Source organism: Myiozetetes cayanensis, unplaced genomic scaffold (assembly GCF_022539395.1).
Source record: "Myiozetetes cayanensis isolate MyiCay16 unplaced genomic scaffold, myiCay2020 scf20-37, whole genome shotgun sequence".
In the NCBI taxonomy this organism is placed as follows: Eukaryota; Metazoa; Chordata; class Aves; order Passeriformes; family Tyrannidae; genus Myiozetetes; species Myiozetetes cayanensis.
In genome coordinates this window covers 10,117,641-10,141,936 of record NW_026087412.1, presented here as the reverse complement: position 1 = coordinate 10,141,936, position 24,296 = coordinate 10,117,641, and the positions used below count along the sequence as shown (strand labels likewise).

Below are 24,296 nucleotides of genomic sequence, written 5' to 3'. Positions count from 1 at the left end.
TCAGTCTTTCATTTTACTCCATAAGTATTCAGCCTTAATTACAGCTATTTTGGTTTAGTTTGAGATTGTTGGTTGGGGTTTTGGGGGATTTTGGGGGGGGTTTTGTTTTGGTTTTTGTTGTTGTTGTGAAAACTAAATTTACCATTTAAAATTTTAACTTATCCTTCCTGGAGAATTAAGAGACAGAAAGTTTTGCATTTGACTCTTTCTTCAGCAGGTTTTTCATATCAGTCACTTATTGTGACAGAAGTAGCAAAGTCCATCACTTTATGATTTTTGGATCCTACCTACCACATTATTAATAGACTCTTAATGATTTCTCTCACCTACTGGATACATGCTTTCAGTTCAGCATTTTCTCTCCAGGAAAGTTCTGCCAAACTCAACAGCAGGATCCTGCAGTAGCTGGGTTGAGAAGCTTGTCTTTTACTGATGTTCTGCATGACTGATTTGCCAGTTTTGGTCAGCAAACAGGAGCTGGTACATCCCAGCCATGTGTTACTTCTTCTGCTTTGCACTGGTTCTCACATTTCTTGGATGTTTTTTTAGCCACTTTTGCTCCTTGATGCGACATGACTGCATTTCCCACTTCCCCTCCCCTCCCCTGCCCCCCAATAGCAAACTGTCTTGGCTCTGTAAGAGTCCTAGATCATAAAGGATCCACCATGAGATTCTAGGGCCCAGGAGCAGGGATGGAGAAAGGGAAAGGCCAAGTTGTGGGGGAAGCTGCTGGATTGTCTCAGCTGTCTGTGACACCACACTCTTAAGCTGTTTAAAAATCACCCTGCCTACATTGTTTCTATCACACAAAATACTCAGCCAGCAGCCTTCTAGTTTCTGGCTCACAGGAAAGAGCTAAAATTATTGAGAAAACTTTCACTTTCAGGAATGCAAAATACGTTTTGGGACTGCTTTACTTACCAGACTTGACCAATTTTGATGTAGAGCAACTCAAAGAAAGGTTATACTGGCTATGCGGTCCCAGTTGGATTATGTCCTTCAGGTTACCTTTAACACTTTTAAAGGTAAAAGTAAGGTAAAATAAAGACTACATAAACAGTATGGATGAACTTGCTTTTAGAGGCTTTTTCAGAATTTTTTTTCTGCTTTTTTACCAGTTTCAGTTTGGGGGATCAACCCCTCAGTTGCAGGAATGGACTGAAGACACTGCAGTGCTTACGAGGGAAGTGGAAAGAATTATCTACTGTAGCCAGAAAGAGGAGCAGGATCTACCAAGTATGAATGGTTAAAGGAGTTACCTCATAGCTCCTTGGATGAAATGAGACCCTTTTTCACTTTCCATGAGTGAATACATTTGCCCTACCAAGTCAGAACTTCAAAGTGTAACAAACCACCATTCCAAGGAAAATTGTGGAAATTTCACATAGCAACACCGTAACGAGTGAATGGGCACCACTTTCCCAGTGCTAAATATTTCCGTCCTTACTTGCAAACACTCCAGCAACCTCTGCTTTGGTTGTCACTCAGCTGAGTGACATAACATCATTGGCCCATCCCATGTGTAGGTGTGCCTACCTGCCCCACAGCCACCTCCTCTGTTTTGCTTTCCCCCAGCTACTGGCAGCATATCTTTCAGCTGATAGACGTGCCTGGGACTCCTTCTATCAGTGTGTGCATACCAAAGAGTTTCAGGTTTGCCAACCAGCAGCTGAGTGGTTGTTTTTAGACCGGTATTGAGCCAAAATGACGAATGCCTGCTGAGAGGCTCAGTAGGTTGGCTCAGAACCAGCTCCTCCTGTACTACAGAACTTCCTACTTGTGCCAGTGCAGACACAGGGTGAGACAGTCTGCCCACCCCTATCCTTTGCTGCCAGCCAGCTCCAGCGAGTCTGTACTTGCCCCCTCCCACTGGGGAAGGACAGGGCAGATTTCACAATTTTGTGTAACAACACTTTTGGAAATCACACAGGAGGAGACACAGGGAAATGCCACAATAGTTTCCTTATAGTTTTCTCCTGTGGAAGACGAGGGAAATCCTCCACTCCCTTACTTACAGGTGAGAGCATGGTCCCTTTCACTTCCAGATTTTCCAGCATTTTTAGGGTGAGGGAGCCAGGACAGCCACCCTTGTCACTCTGTATTATTTCTTCTCTGCTTACTTGCAGCCTGGTTACAAAGCAGCAGTTTTACAAGGCTTCTGAAGACAGCAGAGGAGTTTTTTTCAGAGGATTCTCATCCCCCAGATTGTCTGTGAGTGCAGATAAAGTCCTTAAGTGTCACTGAGTTGAAAAGAAGGCAAATGGTGGAGAAGAAGAGAGAATGGGTTTGTGACATGATTTCCCCATGTTGCCTCTGTAGAGAGTCCTCTGCAAAGCCTCTTTTTCATGTAGAGCAACTGAACCCCTTTCCACAGGAACTGTATCTAGGCATGGATCAAAAATCCAGCTTATTAGAATTATAGGATATTAGTGGGATATAGTACACAAATTTCTCTCTGATTTCCCCTTCCTGCACTGACAAGAGGCAGCAGTGCCCTTCATGGGACTGGTGTCCTCCCAACACACCAACCTTTGGAACTGAGGAAGGGTCTTGACACGGGGCTGTTGTGTGCCAGCTGGAGAGAATCAGCTGTTTCCCTGTTGGGAGCTTGTCCCCACAGCCCACAGCAGAATCAGGTTGATTGCACAGTCATCAGAAGCAAGTCTACCTGAAGCAGCACAAATGTATCGTGTTTCTGTGGGAGACTAAATAACGAGAACTTCAAAGGGGCCTTGCCCTCAGCATGGGAGGCTTAATAGGTTTTTCTTAAGTCATATGGCAAAGCAGTCATTCCAGATAACCATACCTAAGCCCAAAGTTCCTTGTGCATTAGGAAAGGCATATGTGAACTGAAGAATTAAAGGATTACAATTATGTGAGTAAGAACGTTCTGCGAAATAGAGGAACAGAAGAAGGGGACTAAACCCCCTCAATAATGCTTAACAAAAGCACATTCAAACAATACTATTCCTAGGCAAATAATCCTTCAAAGACATTTAATAATCAGATGTGAAAATCTGGACCCAGATATGACTATGGTTTTTAGCCATGTCCTTTGGGACTGTCAAATTAAACCAAATCCTGAATCCTGAGCAAAATCCTGAAATCAAATCTGTGTTACTCATATCAGGTGCTAAAAATCAGAACAGAGCCTCTAAACATCTGAGCACTGGTAAGCTGCTGAAGTATAAGAGCAGCCAAATACAAGTTTACCAATGGTGAGGTGGCAAATCAAATACTAATATTCTGATCTGCAATCTGATTCTCATGAATTAGGCTTTCTGCAAGAATTGTCAAAGAAGCTCTTCTGACCATCTTGTACCTGAATTTTTTGTCAGCTACTGACATCCTGTCTCTGTTCCTGTGAGAGCTACACAGGTACTACAGGTAGGTCTGACTGGTGGTGTTATGTGATGGGTCATTCAGTAAGTAAACCTTTCTGTTGAAATGAAGACTTGACTAGGACAGGGAACACCTGTTGTGTCAGCTTGATACATATGCAATCTAGTCCTGCCTGAGCTGCCTCTACCTACAGTCAAGGGAGAAAAACTCCCCCTACTTCATTAGGAAGTATTTAGTTCTTGAGAAGTTCTCCTTTTCATCCTTTTGGTCTTGGGAGATGGTTATATTAGGTGTATGGATGGGCTTGCCCTTTCACAGGATTTTACAATCAAACATGAGAGTCCTGATGTAGGAGTTGTACTTGCCAAGAACCCTTTTCCCTCCCAGCAGTCTAGTAGCCAGACAGATTCAGTGCTGGGATTGGGTTTGGTTTAAGTTCTTGTTGCCTCCCTCAGAGGTGAAGGTCCTGCACTGCACAGGTTTCTGAGAAGGCTGTACAAACAGTAGAGCATCCCTAGGGCATCTCTCTGGGCTGAGCAGAAGAGAGCAGGGGAGGTCTGCAACCTGCTGCTTCAACTGCTCCCTGTGCCTGAGAAATCCCGAGATTTAGTCATCAATCCAGAATTATTTTTGGATTTTATCTATTAACTGTTAAATCCTTATTCCTTCTTCTATGCACATTTAAGTTTCCAGATGGTTAATTTATTTTCCTGAGCTTACTCCTGGGTTATCAGCTCTATTTCCTAAAGCGGCTGAGGCAAAGGTCACAGACTGGAGTATTTCCAAAACAGGACTAGTGTTTGCAAGTCTGAGCTCCAATTTGGTTACATAAGTATATTTCTTCCTCTTAAGCTTACAGTAAAATTAATAAAAGTGGACCAGATTTGGAATATTGACTAGCTCATTCTCCTCAAACCTCTTCATATTGGGCCATACTGAACAGAAAACATGGATTGATTCGAAAAGCAGAAACTGAGTTCAGTGAAAAGCTGGCTGTTCCTCTCCTCCACCACCAATAACATTAGAAAGTATTGGTCGTTGATGCTCTTTTCCCTCCTCAGCCTTTAATTTCCTGGGGGATCATATCTGACCAGCAAATTTAGAGCACTGTGACTGTGAGATATGTTCTTTAACTGTGGTGGTTCTGATGTAGTCGTTTTGCGTAATTTAATGTACACCCTGCATGGAGCAGGCCATGCCACTGTTTGTTCTCTTTAGATTTGTAAACGTTATGTCTCTTTAAAGTGACATTAATAGCAAACAGCATTATCACATGCAATTTAGCTATTAGTAGTTACCAAGAAGAGATAATATGCCAGCTTTTTCATGGCAGGTCAGTTATTTTGTTAGCATAGGCAACAGTGTATTTGTATTGTGCAACTCTTCCTAGGAACTGAGCTGGGCTGGAGGGCAGGAAATCATAGGAAGCAGGATGGACTTGAATTAAAAGGAAGGGATTTGTTTTTCTTGCCAGCACCTGTTGCACCAGTGCCTTATGGTACAATCTGTACTTCTCACTATGCAATTAAGCAACAGGAAGACCTGCAGGAGATTACAGTAAAAGTGAGTGGACTGTAGCTAGTCTAATTTGCATTTTGTATCTTTTCTCTTACTTGGTTTTGATGTGGTGACACATGATCTCTGCAGGTCAGACCTCTAGATTCTGGAATCAATTTGCAAGGTGTTATTTTACAAAACTTCCTGAGCTACATACAAGCATATATATGCTAATACAAACATATAAATGATCACATAACCCAACAGAAACTATTGAAAATTCAGACATTTCTGCATGTTTTATAAGTAGTGAGACCAAGCTACTTTCATAATCGATGACTCAAACTGGGGGACTTTCATAAATACTTTGCTCATGGTTATTTAAAAAGATGCTGTCTTATGCAGGTGCTTAATAGGCGTCTCTCCCTCCTCCTTTTTTCTCCTACAATCAACACATTACCTTAATTGTGCACTTAATGTGGATTAAGCTTGAATAGAAGGGAATGCATTCATTTAATCTTAAGCACTGGAGGTACTTTAAAACTAAGTTCAAGTTTTAAAAATTTGGACTAGCAGTGGCATAATTTGTATGGCAATTACTTAAGTGGCTTCTTCAAGCCCTCAAGAAGGCCTCAGGCCTTTCCTGTTGTCAGTGGAAATGGAGCAGTTTTGGACTGTGCTGGATTTTGTCACATGCCCAAGTCTTGGAGTTAAAAGCTCCAGACTAGGTGTAGAATTGTTCTGCATCTGGGACTCCATTTTTCTAACAGACATTACAGCTGGCAAGAGAATTAGTGAGAACCACCTGTAGGGCCTTGCAGCTGTTGTTCCCTGTGTAATTTTTTCAAAACTCAGCTCATAATTTCTCTGGCTTTCTCAAATGCACTACCTCCTTCCAAAATCTCACAGCCTTCTAGGGTGCTTTTCTCTGACATACTACAGTCTTCTCAGATTTCACACAGAATTTTCTTTTAGAGAGAAAACAATTTCTTCCGAAAGCTGCTTTTCAGCTCTGTTCTGTTGATTTCGGTAGAGATTGAAAAATTGAAACCCTGAAGACCACTGGCCATAAATTAAACGTGGCACTCGTTTCAAGCTGACCCTGCAGTGATTTTTTTGTTCCACCAATAGCCAACATTCAAGCTACAATATTCATGGAACCAAACACACTCTCATAAATTAATTCAAAGCCTATTTATACCAGCTTGGAGTGTGTCTATGGGTTGTGTTTAGCATTTATATGCAATTGCCTTTGGCCTTCAGCTGAGCTTGTACACAACATCATCAGATAAGGGTTGGGATACAGTGCAACTACAGCAGACTGTGCAGCAGTCAGCTTTCCCTCATCATGAATCAGAAGTTCATGTCTGGCAGATAAACTCTAGCGTTTTAAACTCCGAGGAGTCAGAAGAGATTCTTTTTCCCCTCTAGAAATGTCACTGCTAAAACCTGGGCTTCCAGTTCCAAAACATATTTTGGACTGGTGAGAAATGTGCTGCATTGTAAAATCACCATCTTCTTAAAACTATATTGGAATTACAAAGGAAATGAGATATGTAGGAGAGCAAGGTGAAAATAATGTGGATGGCTGAGAAACGTAGCTCTGGACTGTGTAGTCCTCATTTTATCCTTAGTATACAGATATAGCCTTACCTGTACTCTTCAGTTGTGTCTTTTAATGCAGATTTGGAAGTCCTAAACCATTTCATTATAAGGGACTGAAATTTTCATTGTGTTCACCTTGGCAATGAGGTCCTGCATGGTCTTCCATACAGTGCATAAATTACACTTATCAGGAAGAAAAATTGCCTAGGTTTTATTGGTTCCAAAGCATAATAAAAAGATACACAGTGCAGGCCGTGCAGTTCACAAGGGTCATGCCTTCCTCGTTAGGTATATATGATTTAAAGGTAGACATAAAATAATACTTAGATATATGATAAAATAATTATCAAGTATTTCTTGATACTTAGGCCTTTGTACTTTTATTTCCTAGAGATAAAGGCTCTTCCTAGACATGTATGTATTACAATAAAACTTCTCTTTCTCTTTACTGAGCACTGTGTTACTGAGATACTTGGACACTTGCAGTGCTGCCTAATGGTCAAAAAAAAAAAAAAAAAAAAAGATACACATTCTGTCATGTGCTGTGAAAATCAGCCTAAATTATCCACACAGTTAAAAGCTGTGGGGAGATTATAAGGTCAAGTAGTATGATGTAAAGAGTAATTTATTGGCAGAGACCACAATGAAACTCAAACTATATAATGCAAGATTCCAGAATCCCAGGACAAGAGAAAATGTCCTTGTTTGGAGTTCAGAGTCCTAAGCCTCATTTCAGTAGCACTTCAGCCAAGGGTTGGGTTTCTGTTCTTTCCCATTTTCTTTTCCTATCCCAAGTACTTCTGTGCTTAACTGGAGCGTCCTTTGTGCTTTACAGCTTTAGTAGGCTTTGCTATTTCACATTCCTTCTCACCCTCTGCTCCTAAAAGAAAAGCTGACCTCCTTTATTTGTATTTAGACTCTGCAGAAAATCCCTCTGACCAGTATGTACATGGTTTCTATTCATAAAATTCAAGGCCAGAGTGGTGTGTGGGCTGCTCGTTCCATTTCACATATTGGAACATACCAGATATGTTCTGATATCCAAAGTGTGCCTGATATGTTCTGTACTAAGCTGAAAGTCCTCAAAACTGTGTTGTCCCTGGCAGAAAGTTGAAGACATTTTAGTCTCACCAGTGCTTGAGACCTTTACAACTGCAACACATGAATTAGATGAGATGCTCTTATTTAATTCCCAGGGACAAATACAGCCTGCTGAGAAATCCCTCAACAGCACCCCTTAATTGTCAATCTGACCTGGCATAACTGACAAATTAGAACAACATTGGTTGCAAATGTCATTGTACACCTGCACCTTTGCAAATACTGTCTGTAGAGAGGAAAAGTGTAGCCAATTTAGGCTGAACAGCAGGTTGATGTTAACACTGTTAATACAGCTCAGCCTAACAGAGCCTCAGCTTTTTCTGTCCAGCAACAGGAATGAGAAAACTTACAGCAGCCAGAAACTCTTGCATGAAGAAGGAAATTACACTGCCAAATGTGCTGGCCTGAGAATACTGAAACTGAAATTTTTAATGTAAGAAAGGCACCATCTACTTCACATGCATTTATACAAATATGGTGCACGCTGAACATGTTTAGGTTACAGGTACATGATACTTGCAGAGTTGTGGGCCACAGGAGGGCAGTTTGTGCTCAGGACTACTGTGCTTAGTGCCAGTACTACATCTTATCTGGGAAAAGCTTCTGTTGGCTGCCAGTTTTACATAGACACTGTGAGAAGAATTTTCTCCTCTCCCTACAAAACCGTAATTCTTCCTGCTTCTCCAAGACAAAAAGACATGAATTTGCCTAAGATAGTAACTTACATATAGTACATTTAGTCTGAGGAAACTCATGGATTTACCATTAATCACAGAATTATTGACTGACTGGGAGAGATTAGATAAAAAAGATCCTCCACTTGAAAAGGGAAAATCCTATCTCATGGCTGAAAAAGGCTTGAGGTACTGAACTGCAGTATCACTTCATTTTAAATGAAAAGCAATTGCTATGTAATACTTGCAAAGCTTTCATGGCTCCCTCCATTTTACTTTGTATAGCTGGCCTTGTTGGGAACCAGGGAAAAATGTGGGGAAGGGTTCACACAATGTCCTTTAGGCACCTAGTTGGCAGATCTGATTGTCGCTGGCAGTTACACAACTGTCTGAAAGTTTTTGATTTTCAGCTCGTTCAGCTGCTTAAAGAGAACAACTTACCTGGTGAGAGCAAATGGGAGTGTGAGTGGGATAGAAAACAAAATCATCTCTGAAGCATTTGTCGAAGCTATTTCTGAACAGACTGTGTATGTAAAATACATACCAGAAGTAAACCTTGCTGGAGGTTTACTGCTTTTCATCTGGGCAGAGCTAAGAAAATAGCTGCTGACCTTACTGCTTGTGTGGTGTATATATATATAATGTCCCAAATTCATCCTGATGACAATGCTAGAGATCATACCTATCCTGCTTTGGTGCCATGAGTCTATAGGGTATACAAACTCCACCTCTAGATCTCTCTAGACTGTCTGAACAGTGGTGGTACACAGTCAAGAAATAACCAAATGAGATTATTACACTAAGTGTTACAAAATCTGTAAGCCTCAGGAGGAGGCTGTGTTGTAACATTTTTGGGACGCTATTTTATGTTCGCTTCTGTTTTCAGGGCTCTGTCTGGGAACCAGAAGTTGTTAAAATCCCAGAGAGAATACCTAAAATCTCAGCCTGAAAGTTCAGTCAGACTCAAATCCCAGTAATAATTAGTTTCTGCTGTAGGGAAGTTGATCTGGGGCAAGTTTGGTTAGGGTGAAAATGTAACACAGTTACCAGTTTCGGGTTCGAAGGGCACAGAAGAGACCTGCAAATACTCTGAAAAACTCTGAGGAATGGAGGTAGGAATTCCACACAATCTTGTGTAAACATTTTCAGCATCAAAACTGAACCCCCTCAACCTGTGAGTTAGCTGGGGCTCTATCAGGTAAGAAATCTTCGAGATACAGCCATAGTTCCTACTTTAAAAGATACTCACTGTTATTTAATAACACCATCTGTAAAAAAGTTGATCTTCCCTGGAAATTGATTTCTGTGGAGCTAATATTTCACTACAGATGATTGGATATTCTGGTATGATAAACCCGCAATTGAAAATGGTTAATCTTTGGGTTTTCCCACAATGTGTGTGAACTTCATGACCAAGGCAGATTTACCAAGAGAAATAATGGGTCCACAATATCCTCTGTGTGTGTGTCCTTCAATTCAGTATAGACAACCACAGGCTGTGGAACTCAGAATCATGTGTAAAAAAGATACTGTAAAGGCTAAACCACATATCCCTTTCCCATAACAAAAATAGAATTTAAAATAATCAATTACATTGGAAGAAAAGAGGTATTTAATGAGTATTTCTACGGAAGAAGTGATAAGTGTTTGGCAATAGATGAATATGTTAAAAGCCTCTGATTAAGAACATAATAACCATGTAAAGAAAGTTCCTCTTTTTTTAACCTCTAAATCAGAACTTTACCTCCACAGCCATGTCTGGAGGGATTATGCACACCTACAAGCACAGCACAGGGGCCAGTGGCTCTTATTCAGGAAAAAAATCTTGACAATTGCTTTAATTCAGTTAGCAGCAGAGAAAACAAACAAACAAACAAAACCACCAAAGCTCTCTGATAGTGAAAATGAACCTTTATGCTCTACAAGCAGAAGCAGGCCAGGCAGTAGTGATTCACAGAAGGAGACAGAACTTTTTAATTAAAGAGTGATGACTGGATTCATCATTCTTCCACATGGCTGATGGCTGGCTACGAAGAATAACTGAGATAAGAGTAACTGAGATTAAAATGACAACAGAAAGGTGATCCTACTTTGCCTTGCTAATATTATGAAGAGGAACAGAATGAAAGAAGCTGAGCAAATGGGGCTTGTGGCACAGATAGTTATTTGGTTTCTTCTGTTTGGCTGCTATTCCACAGTCCCAGTGCATCTGCCCTTCTCACAGCTGAAGAATACAGAGTAATTGCTTTGCTATGCACAAACATCATCTCTATCATTTGTGTTGTCTCCAGTAGCATGTCCAAAGTGTGTCACTGAGCTGCCAGCAGAGGGGAAATACTTCTGGCACATGGCTAACTCACCCATCTGTCAGCCAGGAGGTTATGTTCTGACTCTTTGGCCTTTGCTGCTTTGCCCTACTTGAGCAGTGGTTTTACACTGGGATGTGTGGGAGAACTTGGGCTTCTCTTTACACTTCCTGCTGGCCCATATTTCTATTATTCCATGGAATCATAGAGCAAATTTGGACTCGGGTGTAACAAATCTGGCTGTTGTTCTGGGAAACAGCTGTGGAGAAAAATTCAGATACAGGGACAGGATCTGGGTACTATGCAGAAGTAGGACAACAAACAAGTCAGTGGCAATGAAAAGTTTTGAATGGCACTTCATGGCAATTGGGAGAAACTTCCTGAAAATCTATGGCAAAGGCAGTTGTTACCTTACACTTTGCACAAAAAGCAATGCAGAGTCTGAATTAAGTCCCTGTCTTTGACCCAAAGTAGTGGAGTTAATGAATAAATGCGTTGCTTACACAGCTGCTGGCACTGTGAATGGAGGGTGGGGGGAGGAGAGCCAGGCACTGAATGACAGCCCATCATGACACAAAGGGCTGATCCTGGATCTGAAGGAGAAGGTTCAGGAGGTGGATCTGCTGTTCAATAGAGGATTAAGTACAAGCTGGGTGAAGGGTATTGATGGTGAGATACGGGCAGCATGTTGCCCTAGGGGCACTTTTTTTCTTGGCTGTTGAAAATAGCATCAGTGCTGACTGCAGCTGAAGCCTCACTTCTTGTAAATGACTTCAATCATAACAGAATTAGTGTGACCACAGCTTCACAGCGGGGACGGCTACGCTCGTCGTTCAAGAAGCTCCTCCTACTGAGCATTCAGTAACTCTTCATGGCTTAAATAACCAGCTTCTTTGGACATCTACAGTTCTACTAATTGGCTCTGCTCGTTTGCAAGGGTTTTGCAGCTGCTGCAGTGGGTGTTAATGAACCTACTCTGGAAGCGAAGGTGTATTTCAGTCTAAAAGGCGAGGAAGCCTCAGTCTTGCTGCCTGTTGAGTCCCACTGGAGCAGGGTGGGGGTGTCCCAGTAGGACTCTGCTGCTCAGTGCCCACCCTGATGCTCTGTGGGAAAGGTGACAGTCATGATGCAAATGGGATAATTTTAAAGCTGCCCCTTCCCCACTAACTATAAAATATTGCAATCTCTTCAAAAACGTGGCTTTGCTGTGCTCCTGGCTCAAATTCCTCTATAGTCGTTTAACAGATTGACTGTTTACGTCACTTTTCAGCCACAGTCAAAAGGTCAGAGGAAAAAGCTGGACAAGAGGGGGAGGGACTGGAATAACCACTCTTAAGGTGTTATTTAGCAGGAAGGATTCAAATCACTGCACTGTTTTGTGTTTCCATTGCTTTAGATGCAGAGTACTCCCTTACTTGACCCTGCTGGTATTCTATTAAACCCAAGAATGAGATTTCACAGCTGACATTACTACAGAAATCTTCAGTTAACTGCTGTGCCCCTTGGATGTGGCATTGCCCTTAAATCAGTGTACACAGGTAAGCAGACATTGTAGAGAGCCCTTCATTTGCTCTTACATGGGCAGGTCACAGTGACACTGTGAACACACACACCGAGTTGTGTTTGCTTTGCAGCAACCTACATATACCTCCTAGAAAGAGGACCTGCCTGGCCACTGTATTGTATGCTGAGGAAAGAGAGAAGGAAAGGAAGGGGAAGAAAAATAAGGCAGGTAAAAAGATAATGTAATCTAAAAATACAAGTCAGCTTTGTCTCCTCTTTATTTTAGAGACATTTTAGGCAATTCTGAGACCTTCTTGTCCTTATTTATAGTTTTGATTATATCTTTTTCTGAGCTATCCCACATTTGCATTTCTTACTAAAGACAAAATGAAGGTATTTAGGCACCACATGTGGGAGGATAAGGATCATTTTTCCTAAACTTACTCTAAGCAATAAAAGGGAGAGAAAAAGAAAATAGGTTTGTTTCTGCCAGGAAGAAAATTAAATGGCCTCAACTCTTATTATGAAGCCCCTTACTGTATATCTAGGTCTAGTTTTGTTTGGTTTTATCAGAGGTAGCAGAGACCTACTAAGCTGCATTGTGCTTTTTGGACTGTCTCATGGACACTCATTTATACAGCAAGGCAGTTTGGGGCCTGAAGGGTTAAAAGGTTAAAAGTGTGGAGCTGGGAGAAGAGTATGGGAAAGGGATAACAATCTCTGCTAACAGCAAACCAGTTTGGCAGCCTTCACCCTACAGAGGCTTTTTTTCCAATTTAACTTCTTAGTGCTGTTTGCATTCAGGCAGTGGCTTTGCTCTGCTCTCCTCTCTGCTTCATAGCACAGCACTCACTTCTTCCTGAATTTATATCCTTGCAGCTGCTGTGGGAAAAAACATTTGGTAACTAATTCCAGCTTCAGAATTAAGCAGAAATGCTGCTGTCTAAGGACTGATCAAAATAACATTTTTAGGGAAACAACACACTGAAAGGTCACATGATACTGCCTGTGTGTTCTCTCTTTTTCCCTTTTTTCACAATGTCTAATGCAGTGATCCTTAGTCACATTTAGGAGGAAACCTATTCATTCCAAAGAAACACCAACTATGTAAGAGCTGATTGGGTAAACAATAAGCAAATGATTCAGAAAGAATCACTATAGAATATATACTCAGTGTTTCCTAAACACTAAGTGGCTTATCTTTAAAAGGAATGTGAATTACAGTAGGGGGAGAGGCCTTTTATCTCCCAAACTCTGAGGATTACTTCATTTACTGCTTACAGTTCCTGTAAGCACTGTAGATCTGTGCTGATAGAGTTTCTGTGAAAGACTCTGTGCCTTCTTTGAAGTGATTTGGTTCAGCTGGTTTTCTAAGTCAGCTTTTCATGGATTTCAGGAAATGCTTGGGGGAGGGGAGAATCACTTTCTCATAATGCAGGTGACATTTTGCCAAATCAGGCATCTCAAGTCATTCAGCTGCAGCTCTGTGGGGCACTCTTTTTTTGTTTTATGAGCAGAGAGAAACAAAACTAATGTAGTTCTAACTTTCCCTGAATGCAGTTTAGCCACTAGAAATTAGAGCTGCAAATGTGATCACCAGGAATAAGAGAGAAAAAAAATCTTTTTTAGGTCTAGGGAATGTCTGCACCCTTGTAGTTTTGTGTATGTTAATTTTCAAAGAGAACCAAGCTATGCTTTCCACAATGCACCATACTGATAAAGTGTTCACAGACTTTTAAAGTGTGTGAACAGCATTTCTGGAGAGTTTTATTTCTCCCCACCGAGATTCATGGGGTCTGGTTACATCAGACAGCAACCTCTGCTTGCTCAGGGCCTTGTACCTTTTAACAGAAACAAGGCAAGGCAGAGTTGGTGCAGTTTGTGCATTTTGCTCAGCCAAGGGTTTGATTTACTCTGTCAAAAAAACTACGCATCACCATAACCTTAACACATTGTTCCTGCTCCCATGATTTTAGAAGACAGATTCCAGGGCAGATTCATCCTGAGTACATTTTCTACTTGCTTGTATCTTTCTGTTGTAGGCTTTTGAGGGCAGGAATCCTCTGCCTGCTGGACTAGCACTAAGACAGACTATTTGGGTAGGGCAAATAGTCTCTCACCACGTGGAGACCTGTCTGCAGTTACACACTGAGTTAAGCAGTTAAAGTTTGACAGCAAGATAGGTATGAGAGCCTTTAAAACTGAAAACAGAGATGCCTTTTTTTTTTTTTGTAAAAACTGTCACAATAAAGTTTATTATGTTAATATCATTAAAAATATTATAAAATAATAAAACCTTCTGCTTGGCAGAAAAATTACGCCAAGGTTTTAAAACCCCAGGTTTGTGCAAACAGTTTTTGTAAACATAAGAAGTCAAGTGTTCAGGTTCCATCCCAAAATACAGTAAATTGCTACAAAAATAAGTTTGCTCACTGTCAAACATATTTAAAAACCCAGGAAGCTGGATTTCGTTACACATTTCTCACGTGTCCCTATGCAGTTAATGCTGTACTTATATCTGAAATGGAAAGGATTTCAGATAGTCCTTTAAAACAGGATTGAGGGGGATCTGGTTTAAGTTCTCTCCTCCAAAAGTCTTCACGATGCTCTTCCGGCAGAGCTCCTGCAGCGGCTGCACCCGGACCTTGCGCAGGGGGGTAACCAGTACCTTCCTCGGGGAACTCAGGTAATGTTCCAGCAGCTTAAAAAGACAGTCAAAAGTCTCTTTGCTGCCATCCAGGCTGAAACGCCCGGTCTGAAAGTTAATCCGGATGCTGGTGGGCCCAGTCGCAGTCTTAACACTGATGGCAAAGAAGCAGTTCTTTTGTGTGCTGTCCCTGATGAGGAAGGTGCCCTCGGGCTCAGACTTGAGCTTCTCGTGGGCCGCGCTGACAGACAGGGGTCCCCAGTAGAAGCCGCAGGCATCCAGCAGGCTGCTGGCTCGGGTGATGCTGCTGAAATCCGCCTGGGAGCGGAAGGTTCGGAAGTGCGTGTTGCCCTGTGCCTGCACAGTGCCGGGCCGGCCGGGGCCGTGGAAACCTCGCGCCTGAGAACGATCCCGTGCCGGAGGGTCAAGAAGCCGTCTTGGGTCTGCTCCAACTGCATTATCTGCTGACACCTTGCTGTGCGCTACCATCCTACAGCCGAGAGCAGCGGATGCGGTCTTCCATAGCGTCAGTGGCTACGGCGGGGCAGCTTTCCAGCAGCTATTCTGAAATGCCAAAGAGACACACCATGTGAGATCCCCGGAGGGAAGCGGCTGCAATCGCTGAATGACCCGAGTCTTCCATTGATATGCCTCCCACCCGTTATAAAATAATAAAATAATTTATTTTCCAGTTTACACTGGGCAAACAACTGCTGGCTTTCTGACAAGATTAGCAGTCTATCACTATGGCAAAGTCCAAAGCTCCAAAAATATTTAGCAAGGATCATTAACAGCTACAGAGGATGATGCAGTTTCCCTGCTATGAGCCCACGGAACTGTACCAGAGCCTAGTGAGTCAAATGTTTTCTCAATGAGAAGTTATCTTGTGTACACTGCATCCTATTCAAGTTTTTAGAGAACAAAGTAACAAGGTTTTACAACTGAGTTACCAATTTCTCTGCCCCTCCCTCTTTCCCTTCCCCAATCCCAACTGCAGCGTCAGAACTCAGACAATGTCATTATTTATTGCACTGTGTGAAAATAGAGAAAGTGAGTGAAGGGTATTCTTCCGGATAATCGGGAAAGAGGGTGCGATCGAGTGTAACTCGGAGGGGCAGACTGTAACACGGCCAAGTTACACAGCAATCCTAAAACTTCTTTCCTCTCCCCTGTTAACCTGAGGCTCAGCCATAAGAGGCAATTTCCCATTCCCCAACTTTCCCTTGGGACAGCAATGCTACAACCTCACTGGCGTATACAAGTCAACCTCTGTGAACCCTTAAAGCATTACCCCACAGTCTCTCTCTTTTCTATATTACATGCACTTTAAGTGGCCCAATCTAAATTGCTTCCTATTGATATATCTTTCAGCATGAGGGACTAAATTCATCCCTCGTGTTACTTCAAAGGAATTAGCAGTGCTGCACCAGGAATGAGTTTGGCCTGAAATGTCTGTCTCTGACAGTGTGGTTCAATACATCTCCGCTGGCTGCCTTGACCTTACTGGCAAGCATAGATTTTAGGATTTATCCCTATAGTCAGATATAGATCTGCAGCAGCAGCTTGTGAGAAACCTTGAAGTATTCTCAGAAATGAATCCCTCAGCCATCTTACAGTTCAGGGTAACATGCTAATGAGGATTTCAAAGAAAGTACGCAGCTGGATTCCTGTCTGTGCTAATTTAACAACTTGATGTTTGGTTTCATTTAGGTCATATTACCTCCTCAAGCAGCTAAGGGGGTTATAAAATCCTTATGCTGGCAAATAACTTAACATGCTGAAAGTAGCATTGGGCTTGCTTTGCACAGCAGAAGGAAACTGATGCCAGTTTTTCCAATTTCTGAGCCAGGATTATCGCGCAGCGTTTAAAGTTAAAAATTTAATTTCAGGACGCGCTGGGGAGAAATAACCACTAAACCAGAGATCTAAAAAATCAAAGGGCTCCCTAGCAGCAGCCGTAGAGAGCCAACAGAGAGTTTGCTGTGCCTTTCCGAAGGGCACAGAGCAAACAGGGGACACGCCAGACTTCAGAGCCCGAAAGCCCGGGAAGGTCCTGGGACGAGACCGTGCGGTCACTCCGTGCGGTCACTCCGTGCGCTCCGTCCCGGGGCTGCCCTGGCTCCCATCGCTTGTGCGGGTCCCTGAGCAAGAGCGGTGTCGCGCAACACCCGCTGCGCCTTCGCTTTATTGCTTGTCCCGCTGTCTGATAACAGGCACGAGACCTCCGTCTGAACCGGGACATTGAGCCAAAAAGGCAAGGAAAAAAAAAAAAACAAACCACCATAAACAAACCAAAAAAAAAAAAAAAAAAAAAAAAACAAAACCCAAAAAACCAAAAAACACCATAAAGAGGGGCAAAGACCCCCGAAACCACCGCGCTCCTGCACAGCTGGCAGGGTTCTTCCGAAATCTGTCCTCTCCTGGCTGCGGCTCCGGACCCACGGCGCGGTTCGCGAGGACCCCCCGGCAAAGAGACCCCTCCTTACCTCGGGGTGCCGTGGGTGGGGGCCGTCCCCTGAGCGCAGCACACGCTGCTAGTCCTGGTGCTAGTGCTAGTGCTAGTCCTGGCCCCGGCGGCCGGCCGAGCATCCTCCGCGCGGGGGCCCTGCCTGGCGCCGCGGCGAGCCGGGGCTGCCGCGGGGCGGGCGGGCAGCGGCTGCTCCGGCGCTCTGGGCCCTCGCATTGCTGCTGCTTTCTATTTAACGGGCCGCGATGCGCTCGCTCCTCCCCTCCCTTCTCGGAAAACACGTGGCCCTTCACTTTCGCTTTCCCAGAGTCTGTCCCGGAGCCAGCGGTGGCACCGCTGCGGAGAACACGCCGCGGGCTCCCCGCCTCTCCCCTCTGATGGAGCTGGTCCCGGTCTCCGGGTAACCCCGCTTCTCCAAACTACGTCTGGGTTTACTCTTTTATTTCCTTTTTTTTTTTCGGTCAGGCGGGCCTGGCAGGAGGTGCTGCGGGGTATTCCGAGCACAGGAGAGCTCTGAAGCCCCGGGGAGGAGAGGGGACAGTAGGGGTAGGTGATGGATGAGGCTCTGACTGGCAGCCAGCTCAAAACACGGGCGGAGTGGAATGGCAAGGAAAGCAAGTATGCAACCAATATGGGACGTTTTAACATGCTGCTCTCCTCAGAGCTAACAGGTCAGTGTGGACAGAACAGGTGAGAAGGTTGAATGTATAACTTAAATGTCCAAGGAAGGGCAAAAAATCAGACCTATAATAAAGTGAGAAAAACATTCAGAGAAGCCTATGATCCTTCTACTGAGAGGACTGTGAAGATAATACACTGGGGTTTGAGTTCTCAAAGCAGAATTTCCATGGGGTTTTCTACAGGGTAATCAAAGTTCAAATCCCAGCTGTATTTATAACCTTGCCAGCAGCCAGTGCAGGAGATTGGTATACTGTTCTGCTTGCTTAGAAGGAGATTTGAAACCTCAAGTAGCAAAGCAGTGTCTTATGTGCTCCCTTAAGTAGGCCCAGTAAAGTACGCTTTCTTCCCAAGAGTATGTTTCTTAAAGTTATAACCAACACCTTTAAAAGGCCAAGAGGTTTCCCTGCAGTCAACATGTTTTGTGACATGAAAGAGAAAATGTCTCTGCCAAATGATTAAGGGGAGAGGAACTGGAAAGGCCTTGTGAGTTGTCCTTTGGGATGAAGCTGAGGGAATTGTATGTCCTGCTTTGACACTGAACATTTTTTTCAGAATCCAGTGTGGTCGCAGACTGACTTAACCCAATGGCAGTACAGCACCTTACACTGATGTGCAGCCAGTGTGCAAGAGGTGAACCTGGAAATTTCTGATGACGCCACCAAGACTGAACTGCTTAGTTCTGTTATGCATAGTTGTCATGAATGTGGAGAAACAGAGCTTGCCATTCATTTTAAGACCTTGCACAGAGATTCCCTCTGTGCTCAGAATCCTCTTTCAAACAATTTTTGAGCAACAGAGCTTTAGTCAAGGTTTGGCGTAAGCAGCTGGGGGAAGCTCATCTGCTTTTCTGTGTAAAACAAAAGCATGAAGCAATGGTGGAACTGAAACTTACTTTAGAATTTGAACATGCAATAGTGAGAAGTGTTTTGCCACTTTGCTTTGGCATAGTGCACTCCATGCTGTGAGCAGATTCAGTGGCTGGCTTGATGCTCATGTTCAGACAGGTAGCACAACAAGACCTTGCCCTTAAGTGCTTAAAGTCTATTTAGGCAAAACAAAATCTCCTTCCTCCCCTCCACCCTTCAAAGGAAAGAGTTTTGAAGTCCTTAATTCTGTCAAGATAAATTCTATCAGAGACAAAAAGTACTAAGATAAAAAAATATCAGAGCCAAAAGTACAGCTGAGATCCTCTAACTCCTCCCTAGTCCCCCGAGGCACCCGGCCAGGCTCCCTCCCTGCTGCTGCACCCTTGGCTCCTGCCATCACTGGCTGTAAGTGGGAGCACAGCACGGCTGCGAGGCAGCACAGAGCTGTGCGTGTTTCTCAGATGAGATGGAGCTGGCTGAAGGCTGCTGTAGATGTGCCAGGAAAGCTGTTTCACTCTCATGTAATTCTTAATTTTGTAAGATCACAGGGGAAAGAAAGATCTTGCAGGTGCACGTGCAGTCTGTCTGCCACGCACTTAGTGCAGCTGATGAAGTGTCTGTCCAAAAAATCGTCTTCATTGAGCAAGAATGTGGTAATAATACTCAGTTGCAAAGCTTCAGAGCTTGGCAAGGCTCAAATGGGCAGGTTAACTCCCAGTTGCTGAGGAGAGTGATGGAGTGAGCCTGCCAGCTTGGACACCAAAAGCCAAGTGTGTCAGGCTGCTGCTTACAGGGTTTGACACCACCTCTATGTGAATCACAGCAGAGTGGTCCAGGGTGCTCCATAAAGTACCTTGAAAAGGCTTACCCAGGAGAAGTGGCCATCAGCTGTAATATGTGAAGGAGGCTTGCACAGTGAGTGGAGTTTTTGTGACAGGAAGAGCTGGGGTTTTAGATGTCCCACAAACTGAGCTTTCTCAGGATATCTTCAATTTTACCCACTCACGTTTCATTTTTGCAATCCCCCATTCCCATCCTGTTTCCTTTCTTGTATCCACTCCCTCTGCTTCAAACGTGGGCCTTGGGGAGAGCTCCACGCCGGCAGGATTGGATAGTTATTGTACCCAGCAGAGGGCAGTGCAGAAATTTGGAACCGGTGCACAGCTGCTGGACAGAGCCCATGGAGAAACATCTCTAGAAAGGACTGAAGCTGAAAGCACAGATGCCAGTTCAGATTATTCTGATCTGTGCTCTGTCATTCAAAAAGCAGCTGCTTTTTGCAAGGTGAATTAGAGTCTGTTTGGTAAGTAAAGCCTTCTGTGCGAAACACCCACTTTTCTCTTCTTCACAAAGTACCTTTTCAGGTGGAGGAACAAATTGTGTTCCCTTTCTTCCCTGCTAATGGTCTCAGAAAAGCAAAGCAAGGGCTGGGGAGAAAGAAAATTATCGGGAGACATTATCCCAGGTGGCAGCAAGGGAAAAAACATGGATCTGAAGACGGTTTTGAAGGTAGGAGAGTACAGCATCTTTTGGGGTCACGAGACATTTGCCTGTTGGTTTGTTTGCTTTCCAAAACCTACACTTGTATCCCTACTTGCAGCAGTGTAATGCAGACAGAGCTTCCTTTAGTTATGCTCCAAGCCTTTCCTCATCCTGAGAAACCACCAAGAGAGAGGAGGTTGTGGTACCAGGTATGGTATTCTCCACTGTAAATTCCATTATGGGGCACTCCACACCCTGCTGAATTCATCCCCACTGCAGGGACAATTCTCTGGGGGGAAAAAAAAATCAGAAAACCTGAAAGGCTTAGAAAATCAGCAGGCACTCCCCATTTTAGCCTTTTCCTAACTTCTGAGAATAGAAGCAGACACTGATCCTTTTATGAATCTGGATTAATTGGCAGGCCAGTGTGTCTGTGGAATAGCATGTTGTTTAAAGTTTTGTTTAGTAAGTGGGTGATCAGTGTGGGAATTTAATACAGAATTGCTATTTTCTTGGAAGAACAGCTCAGTCAACAGGGTCACATATTTTTCTATAGTGTTTTGAGGTTAGAGCCTCTCTTGTGCTGATACTGTAAATGGTAGCTCTTATGTGAATGTGCTCATTATCTAAACTGATCAAATCACCAACATCATCTTCAGAAAAGGGGAACTGAAGCACCAAGAGATTCAGTGATTTGCTTGAAGTCACAGAGAGAGATAGTCTGCAGAAGGGCTAGGAATGGAACATAATTCAGGTCTTCAGAGCCCCATACTAGAAACTTAACCACAATACCATCCTTCCTGTTTTAGTGGGTTTTGTTTTCTTCTCCAGAATCTGAATTTTCATTTAAACGAAACCCTTGAAATCGGAATTCTTTGATTTTGCAAGTAAATTAGACACCACACTGTCTCTGAGTCTGCTTTCAGATGCAGTGAAACCAGCAGCACTGAGCGAAGTGTGAACCTCTGTCACCCACTTTGATTGGGTTTTAGAGTCAGAGTCTGATGTGTTTAAATGGGATGTGCCCAAAAGGTGTAACTATTGTGGCCAGGCATTTCCTCACACATCTCCCAGTCCCATACTACCCATTCAACAATTTTCTAAGTTAAGAGGTAATAAAGTGGACCTGAGGAATACAGCTCATCCTCTTATCCTGTTAGTCAGTTCTTCCAGGTAAAATGGCTACAAAGATGACTCACTTTACACTGATATCACTGAAGAACAGCGTGTGTCTGGCACAGTTGTCAGTCACAGCAGACATGTCATTATGCCAAGAACAAAATGCATTTTGAGGAATTCACCAATTTGTTATCAAACCTCAATAAGCATCTGCCTAGACAATTATTAACCAGTTGGTAAAGACATAATAAATTCTATCTGAACTGGAATGTGTGCTGTTTTTCAGAGAATATACAAGTCAGATCCCATCCAGCTGGGATGGACAACAGGAATTGGGTTTGCCTTCCAAAAAGGATCACTTTGTTGGAAGTTAGAAAGTGCACATCTACTGGCTAGAATGAAAAACACTGGGTTTTGGAAGTTAAGCAAATTAAGCTTAATTGTGTACTAAAACTGAGTAACAGCTGAGCCTCTCCCTCTTCTCAGTTCCTTTAAATAGTACATGTTGTCTGAAATATTTCACTGTAAGAGATAAATACCATGTTTCAAATAAGCAATAAACTAACTGTCTAAGGCTTTGAGGGGAGTTTCTTTCTAAGCTGGCTATTCTGGAATTGTTTATTTTAAATTGTGTTAGTTACTTTCTCAGGGGTAGCTAATGCTGGTTTCCCTGAGCCCAGACTAAATGGTTCTTGTCTGATGTTTCAGTGGAAGCTCTTTGTTGACATTAACCAAGTCAAACCAAGATTCGCATTAGCCTTATGAATTCAAATGCTGAGCATAAAAATGTGGTTTGGGCTTTCTACATCTCAGTAGTTTAGACATCTTTCTTGGTAATTAGTTGAGTGGGGGGAAAAAAAGGAAAGTCTCAAATTGTTGGTAAAAGTGTTGTGAAAGGGCAGTCTGCTTTCTGGTAGTTTTTTCATCTGAATGATGATTCCATGTTGTTGGACTCTGTGTGCGTGTGTGTGTGTGTGAGTCTGCATGTACTTACTCCACAACTACTGAAGGAGCCATGGATCCCTAAAAATAATGTTAGTGTTAATTCCAGATATAGCAGGGTGTTGTTCAGGGGAACTGCAGCTATAAATACTGAATTGGATATATTAAAGCAGGAGTATATATAAAGTTTAGCTTCCAGATACACTTGCTGGACTACAGAGGTTTCAGCGCTGACTGCAGGAACACAGACACTGGATTTCAGAGCTTGTTGCTAATTTTATTCCAGTCTGGCTGAAATAAAACACCTGAGTGGTCCTTTCCAAACTGAGCCATAACAGACCTCTGCTCCCTTTCCATTGCCTCACTTGCTTGAAGCCACACTCTGTGTTTCTCCAGCTCCCTGTTCTCATGTCTTTTTGGATCCCAAGCCCATGAAAGGAGAGTGGTAACATGGCACAGGACTGATGCTGAACTGTGCTGTGGGTTTTTGGACACCAGGTTACTGTTTGTACATCCAGTTAGGGTCTTCAGGCATTTATGGATCCATGAAATATGGGAAGAGGATTCTGACTGTAAAGAGTGCACAGGAGAGAGGGTAAGCTTTGGGGAAAACTTATTTTTGAGTGGGAACCTTGAGGATACCAAACAATACATCAATTAATAATGCAGAAAGGTCTCCAGTGTATCTTTATTAGTAGTTTAATGGTATCTTTAGTCTCTGCTTTTATAGGTTCCCATTCTTACAGGCATTTTCCACCACTTCTTTTTCTTTACAGTGCCTGTTTAGCTTGTCCTGAATGATTTACATGACTACAAATTTTCATTTGCTGCTGCAGGTGGACAGTGTTGATGCTCCTGCTGGTGCTCCCATGAGTCCATCTGCTCAAACCACAGGCAAATGCTGTGCTTCTACTGAAGTCAAGGGTTGTAGAATCAGTTTCTAATGCATTTTATACGTGGGCATAATCAACACATGAAGAGTTTTTTTATGGTTGAGGTGAGGTGGAGGAAATGACTCAAGCATCCCCTCACCTTTGGTTTTCACAGAAACTGATTAAAATTCATGCTTAATATGGTCAAATGGATGCAAATCTCAGTTCTACTTCCTTGAACACAGAGAGACTCTGCAGCCCAAATTACAAGGAAAAAAGTGGTCCTGCTCTTGAAGAGAACAAAGTGCTGCCATGGGAGACACAAGCAGCACAGAGGAAGTTGAGAAATCAGAAGGTGGTGGCATAGCAGTGTCTTGCAACTTCTCATCCAGATCCAGGTGGACAATCTTCTTTCTTTCACTTTCAGATTACTTGGCTGGACTTTTAATACTTGAAGCCAACTAGCCAGGATGACTAAACCTGAATAAATCACTATTAATCACTATTAATACTCAGCCCTAAGAAAATATCTTCCATGGGCATAATTCGCTGACCTCTGTCTTTCTGCTGTGATTCTAACCTATCTTAATTGACAGATCTTTTTTACAGTTGCAGTTTAATCTCAAATCATAAACTACCAAATGCTTAGGATGGTGGAATATATTTGGTCCTGCAGTATCTAATAACTCCTACAACAAATAGAAACTACTGAATGTGCACCTTTTATTCTACTGTACAGATATATGCTATATAGATTTTATTATTGTCCTATGGTCTTGGCTAGTTATATAACATGCCCACAAAGATCTAGGCAAGAAATAGCTAATGTGAATTTTCATGTCTCAGTTTTCAAAGTACTGAGAAATTTTCCAGATTTCTGTTTTTCCTCTGTCCCTGGAGAAAAGAGGTCCTGATATGTGGGTCAACAGTTTTCTTCAGAGTACAAATACTAATTCCTCATTTGCCAAGAAAGGAAAAGGAAAAAAAAAAAACACCATAATTTCTCTTGTGGAAAAAGAATTGGATTTTTTTTTTCTTCAGACATTTTCCCTCTCCAGATTTATTGCAAACCGCAGCCAATTTTACATGTGAACTCAACAAGCTGTGTTCAGAATAGATTCACTTCACCATGCTCCAGCTCCAGGAAAATTTCTAGGAATCAGGAGAATAAGCTGACAATTTCTGACACGAG

The 24,296-nt window shown here is 42.9% G+C and overlaps 1 protein-coding gene across 1 annotated transcript; it reads right to left on the bottom strand.

The window, feature by feature from the left end:
• Positions 1–14,243: 14,243 nt before the first annotated feature.
• On the bottom strand, positions 14,244–17,326 carry SOCS1 (suppressor of cytokine signaling 1). The gene is made up of 2 exons (XM_050317837.1): positions 17,162–17,326; positions 14,244–15,239 (listed from the first exon to the last, which is right to left on the bottom strand). The coding sequence occupies exon 2, from the start codon at positions 15,162–15,164 to the stop codon at positions 14,541–14,543; it is 624 nt and encodes a 207-aa protein (XP_050173794.1). The 5' UTR covers positions 15,165–15,239; positions 17,162–17,326; the 3' UTR covers positions 14,244–14,540.
• Between the last annotated feature and the right edge of the window lie 6,970 nt (positions 17,327–24,296).